Genomic DNA, 6464 nt, shown 5'->3' with positions numbered 1-6464 from the left:
TTTGATAAAAGTATAATAAAACAATAAATCAAATTATCAATAAATAAATAAATATATATTCAACAATTATATACATGTTAAAACAAAAACATGACACATCAAGGAAAAAGAAGGAATTTATTTTTCTAATCGCAATGACTTTGTTAAGTATGAGAACACCGTCATAAAAACAAACAAACAAGATAGATGGGGAATACAATAACATGCATTTTGTTGCAAAATAAGTGATCATTTGTGTGTTGGTCTTGTGAGATTGTTTGATTGTAAATCATAATCAAAATAATTTTATCCACACTTATTTAATTATATTACTCAATTAGTTAACAAAAATATTAAAATATATTTTATGTTTTAAAATATTTATATATTTTATCCTTATACATTAATACAATATTTTAAATTTTTTTTATCAAAAATAAATAAATAAATAAATAAACATCAATATTTTTTCAAAATGACAATCATTTAGACAATAGTGAGATTGGAGAGATGTTGAGCTAGAGAAATCATTTAGACAATAGTGAGAAATGTACAATCAAGAAACATAAAAACATAAAACAATAAAACAAAAAAAAAAAATTGGAAAAAATGTAAAGAACAACAATTTTTAAAATTCGTTAATTAAACAAAAGTAATTGGATTCGAGTAAAAGATAGGGAAATGAGGAAGGGGGTGGGGTGATACCTTACACAAGAATATTTAAAGTGGCCAATCAGAGGCCCAGGCCAGCTAGTCAGTCAGCTAGAAGAGAATAGTATTGCTACAGTCCCCTCAAATAGAAATATAGATTCACAAGCTTGTATATATATATAGCCTATAGGTTAGTAAAGCTTTCATTGAACAAGTACAAGCCTACCAACACAAACACATACACAAGAAAAACTATCTTTTTTTTCTCTCTATTTGTAAACATGCCAAGGGACACCAATCCTCTTGTTGTTGGGAGAGTTGTGGGGGATGTGTTGGACCCTTTCGTTAGGTCTATCGACCTTCGAGTTATTTATAACGCGAGGGAAGTCGCAAACGGTTGCGAGTTTAGACCCTCTCAAGTTGTCAACCAGCCTAGGGTTGACATTGGTGGTGAAGATCTTAGGACTTTCTTCACTCTTGTAAGCATCTTCTTTGTTATTTGGTTTTGTTTTTTACCAAAGTTTTTTTGGGATTCTAATATATGTAACTATTGTTGATATTTGTTTAAAGGTTATGGTGGATCCTGATGCTCCTAGCCCAAGCAACCCGACCCTGAGGGAGTACTTGCATTGGTACACTTTCTATCACTCTCCATCTCTTATTTGTTTTTATCAGAACATAAATCCTAACAGATTTTGTAATGATCATTTTCTTTGGCCCTACTCTTACTATACTTAAATACTCCACTTCTTTTTATCAAATTAGTTTTTATTTAAAATATTTTATAACTAAGATTATTATTATGAAAAGTAAATATAGGAATGTTCTTTTATTTTTTTTTTATCATATCTTTTTTTTTAAAACATTCTTTACAAGTAGTTACATAATCATCAATTTCTTTATTAAAAAACTATTATTAAATACACACCACCTTGTCACATTTAATGTGAGGAATAAGTAAGTTCTTATTTTAAGGCTTTCAATTTCAAACAAAAAAATCACAAATATATAAAAACCATTTTTTAGGGAAAAATAAAATGCACACAACTTTGATAGCCTTATAAACCAAGTAAAAAATGACTCGCCACAAACAAACCAATTGAGACGACGAACACGAACAACTCGAAAGCTAACCATAATTCATTAGCTATGTTGAAGAAATTCTTCAGAGCTCCAACATACAAAATTTAGTCATTGATACAAATTTATTTTTATTACCAAATTATTCATTTTAATTAAATTTAATAGGTATTTTATAGAAGATGACATTTACATGCTCTGTTGTAGATTATCCCTTACTAAAAGGACTTTTTGATTAAGCTTTTTTTTAGGACTTTTCCCAATATTTTTTTTATAAATTCTTATTATCATTCTAATTATCTAATCACTCATTTAATAACTAAGATCAAAGACTTATTTAATGGGATGAATGTCATTAATCTTAAATAACATAATTTTGTATAATGGCATATTTATTATTTAATGAAAATTAGTAACTAAATTAAACCAAAATTACAAATTAAAATAACCTTATTTTTGTATCAAACAATGTTATTTGAACAAAATTCTAAAAACAATCAAGATCAAACAAGCTCCATAAATACAAGCTGATGCCCAATATCTAAACTTTTCTTATTTATTTTTATTTTTCTAATAAGAAATACATTTAATCTCTTAATATCAAAAAACACAATTAAAAAAATTGAATTCACTTACAAGATATGTATTTCTTATTTAAATATAGAAAGAAATAATATGTTGAATTTAAATACAGATTATGTATTTATATTTTAATGTAACATATTTATTAATTATTGTTAGCCTGACTAATCATAACTAATTTTTATTATAAGGTTTTTTTATACAAAATAAAAACATAAAAGCGTCTAAATTAATGTAGGATATAAAGAAGCTCATATTAACTTTCCAAATAAATAAATAAATAATTATAAGATTCTAGAATTAAGTATTTATATTATTTAGTAAGTATTTTATTTTAATTAATTAAATTATAAATATTTTTTATTGGAAAGTAATATTTTTTTTACAATCTTTTTATAAATAAATAATTAGCTAGTCACAATTATTATGGTTATCACATTTAAAAATTACAAAATTAAGAAGTTAAAATATATTTTTTTAAAATTATTATAAAAAGTATGACTGAATTTTTATCTTGTAAAAATATATACTGAAATTATATTCGTGATTTAAAATTATTTTGTGTGGTTATTGAATGATCGAGGTGAGTAGTACTATGAGGTAAGAATAATTGCATATTCTCAACTTAAAACTTGCAATAGGGGACTACATGCTTGTTTGATTTAATTTTATTTTTTGTGAATGAATATTGAGAGTAAATAATTTAATATAGTAGAATGAGGAAATAAGTTGAACTATAATCGGGTTTAGCATTTTTTTAATTTCATTTTCTCTCTTATTTTTCTTTTCTATAAGTTGAATTCTATCAAAGAGAATAACTAAATCAAAATATCAAACTAACCCTATATAAAAGTGGGTGGCTACCTTTTATCTTTGAGATTGAATGCTAATGTTGGTTCATGGCTGTGGGAAGAAGAGGATCAGTCCCCACCCTTCCAAATTGTCTAAATATTCACTGATTGTCTTTTTATTATCCTAAGATGTGTGGTCTTCCTCTAAGCCACTTTAATTGAGATTGATAGATACGCCTATCTTATCATGACATGTTGCAACCCTATAGCCATTCTTTATGGTTCTTGTTTAATAGTAAGATATGTATATCTTTAATTTGCATGCAACTCTATCAATTGACGTGATTAGATTTTTACTTAGGTTTTATGAGTTGATGTTTCTATCAAGCAACTCTATCAATTGATGTGATAGGTTAATGGGTACTGATTTTATCACCTTTATTCGTTGAAGTTAATTAATATGATGCAACTAGATTAGTGAGTAATGATTTTATCGTTGAAATCAATCGTCTTTGTCACTTTATTTTCTGACGTGACTTATATCATCTTTCTCTCGCTGAAAGTTTGTTATCCTACTTTTGACATCTATTTAATGAGAGTAGCGTATTGAATTATAAAAGAATAAATTGGAAGATAATGTGTTGGTAAAAGACAATAAGTATCATCTTATAAGATTAGATACCTAAGACAATATTGAGCACAAGTGACTCCACTACTAATGTGATGGATTGTGCAAAGTGCTTTTAGCATAGACAAAGAATGAACATAGTACAAATGTGAATCAACTAAACCATGTTAAATTGTAACTCATTGTAAAATTGACCACTCAGTCCAACAAAAGCATCTGTCTTTTCTTTCATTTTTGTTTTTGTCTAATTAATAACATTTGTCTTCATCTTGGTTGGTGTTTGTTATTGGAGAATTTTTAACAGATTTTATAAAATATCTCATTTGAAGAAAATATATGTTATTTTTTAATATAAACTTTGATAAAATAAAAAAAAATATATATTTAATATTTTAATTAACAAACTATTTTTTTTCCGAGATAATGGGTCACATGTTTAATAACCTAGGAACATTCCTTAGCTCTCACCAATGATTGTATTTATTAATAATTTAATTTCCACTTGATGTGATTCTTTGTATGAGAATATTTGTATTTTCTTGTTAAAAATGTATTTATCCCCTTCCCCATAAACAAATCATGTATATCTTAGTAATTTCGCAATTAAAATTATGTATTTTTTTCATGAATTATTATAGGTTGGTCACTGATATCCCAGCCACTACAGGAGTGAGTTTTGGTAAGTTAATTTACCTCTTTCTAATAATCCTATCTTCAATGCCTATATATTTTTTCGTATAAATGTTGTTGGTCATATGTAGGACAAGAGGTCGTTTGCTATGAGAGTCCACGCCCGACTATGGGAATCCACCGTTTCGCATTTATACTTTTCCAGCAGTTAGGAAGGCAGACGGTTTACGCTCCTGGATGGCGTCAAAACTTCAACACTCGAGATTTTGCTGAGCTCTACAATCTGGGCCTCCCTGTAGCTGCAGTCTACTACAACTGCCAGAGGGAAACTGGCTCTGGCGGCCGAAGGCGATGACCAATTAAACGATATGTTCGTCGATGACCTAAGATGATCTAAGGGATCATATAATATAATATAATATATATATAGATAACCTAATTGTCGTGAAAATAAATTAGAGCATGCTGATATTATGGCTTATGTTGGTGCTCGAGATAGTTATACTTGAAAATAATGTTGTGTCTCTATCAGGTTTTATGAGAACGGTTTTATTATTATTATATTTAATGTCAACAATATTCATGTTAGAACAAACATTTCATCAAACAACATCCCTCAATGAGTCCAAAAGAGAACATATTTTGTGACATGCATGACATCATTGCTCACATCAAATTCCATTGGACCAAAAGACAAGAGACGAGAACTGATGTGCTTAATCACTAGTATCTCATTCTCTTGTAAGAGATATTTTTTAAAACAAATTGAATATTTAAATAAAAAATTAACATGCAAGTTGTATCGAATATAGACTCAAAATTTACAAGCTGAACTTTTTTTGACACGAAACCAGAAATGAAAATTAACATGCAAGTTGTATCGAATATAGACTCAAAGTAAAAGTGGATACCATACTCATCTAGATGTGAAATGGATCATCATCACATGGGTCAGGTTCTTTTGTTCAAAATTAAGCCTGCAAATTATTGATCATTCATTTGAAAGAAAGATGATCCTATATTGTGAAATGATCTTGGTATGTGAATCCTCTCTTTTTGTGCTCACATTCTTTCTTTGATAATTGTTAATCTAATATTTCATCCACACCCCATTCTCTTCTCAACTTTTCTATGACCACCTTATTTTCCTCCTTTCCCATTTATTTGTTCACTATAATTTGGCTAATTAATGTACCATGGTTGTGGTTATCCTAAGTATTGAATGATCATCTTATGCAATCTATTTGTTTGAGTTGTTGTCCTAATATGAAGCTTGGACAATTCGAATAGTTAGGGCATAAGTAGCTCCACGTTAAAAGGCATGGCTCTTTGTGGAAACCAAACTTATAAGAGTCCATGCCTCCTTTAGGAAGCAGATGTAACCCTATCCATCGTGTCTTGTCCACAGGTCAACGTCCTCTATGATGGTTCGGGAAATCCTCATTAACAAAACTCACAAGTGTTGCATGCTTTGCATTCTCTCCTTCCTCAACAAGTTTCAAGAAATCCTCTATCATTGATAATTCCCATTCTTTGTAGTTTTTCTCCATCTCAAAAATCTCCAATAATAGATTTCCTTCAACAATTGAGAAAGGGCTAAATACCCATGGTGTAGAGAATTTATGTGCAGCCTATGAACATTGTGTTGAAAAAAGATGTAATCTAAACACACGATAAAAAAAGATATAAAGATAAAGTGGTAAAAAAATAATAAAGAACACAAAATATAACGAGGTTCGGCCAACAATGACTACATCCTCGGGGAGTCGTCAATTCTATTGATTATCCATGGAATAATAGTCCAAGTAACCTTAGGTTACAATGTCTATATTTACAAGAGTACAATAAAATTCAAAAGACTAAACTACTAATTTTAAGCCCAATTAAGGCTTAAAGCCCAATCACAGTATATAAACTCTAATAAAATATGAGCCCAAAACCCAAGAATCTCCACCTTGGGCGAATATCGCGCTTGTTGCCTTTGACTATTTGATCTTTCTAAGAACAACTATGAAGATATGAAACTCTGGAAAATAGATATATGCTAAAGAAGAAAAAAGTCTTAAGAATCTTAAGTGTTGTATATTCAACCTTTACAAACCACCCTTATATAGGAGTAATTA

At 28.8% G+C, this 6464-nt stretch overlaps 1 protein-coding gene across 1 annotated transcript; it reads left to right on the top strand.

Annotated features, from left to right (window-relative positions):
• Positions 1 to 847: 847 nt before the first annotated feature.
• On the top strand, positions 848 to 4929 carry LOC124935902 (protein HEADING DATE 3A-like). Its single transcript, XM_047476339.1, has 4 exons — positions 848 to 1109; positions 1201 to 1262; positions 4350 to 4390; positions 4473 to 4929. The coding sequence occupies exons 1-4, from the start codon at positions 912 to 914 to the stop codon at positions 4694 to 4696; spliced, it is 525 nt and encodes a 174-aa protein (XP_047332295.1). The 5' UTR covers positions 848 to 911; the 3' UTR covers positions 4697 to 4929.
• Positions 4930 to 6464: the final 1535 nt, after the last annotated feature.

The sequence above is a fragment of the Impatiens glandulifera genome, chromosome 1 (genome assembly GCF_907164915.1).
Source record: "Impatiens glandulifera chromosome 1, dImpGla2.1, whole genome shotgun sequence".
Lineage (NCBI taxonomy): Eukaryota > Viridiplantae > Streptophyta > Magnoliopsida > Ericales > Balsaminaceae > Impatiens > Impatiens glandulifera.
The sequence above is the reverse complement of the archived record's forward strand: the minus strand, read 5'-3'. Positions and strand labels throughout refer to the sequence as shown.

Coding starts and splice junctions, on each gene's coding strand:
- LOC124935902 (XM_047476339.1), top strand. CDS start 912: ATGCCAAGGGACACCAATCCTCTTGTTGTTGGGAGAGTTGTGGGGGAT. Junction 1,110..1,200: donor TTAGGACTTTCTTCACTCTT/GTAAGCATCTTC, acceptor ATTTGTTTAAAG/GTTATGGTGGATCCTGATGC. Junction 4,391..4,472: donor CACTACAGGAGTGAGTTTTG/GTAAGTTAATTT, acceptor GGTCATATGTAG/GACAAGAGGTCGTTTGCTAT.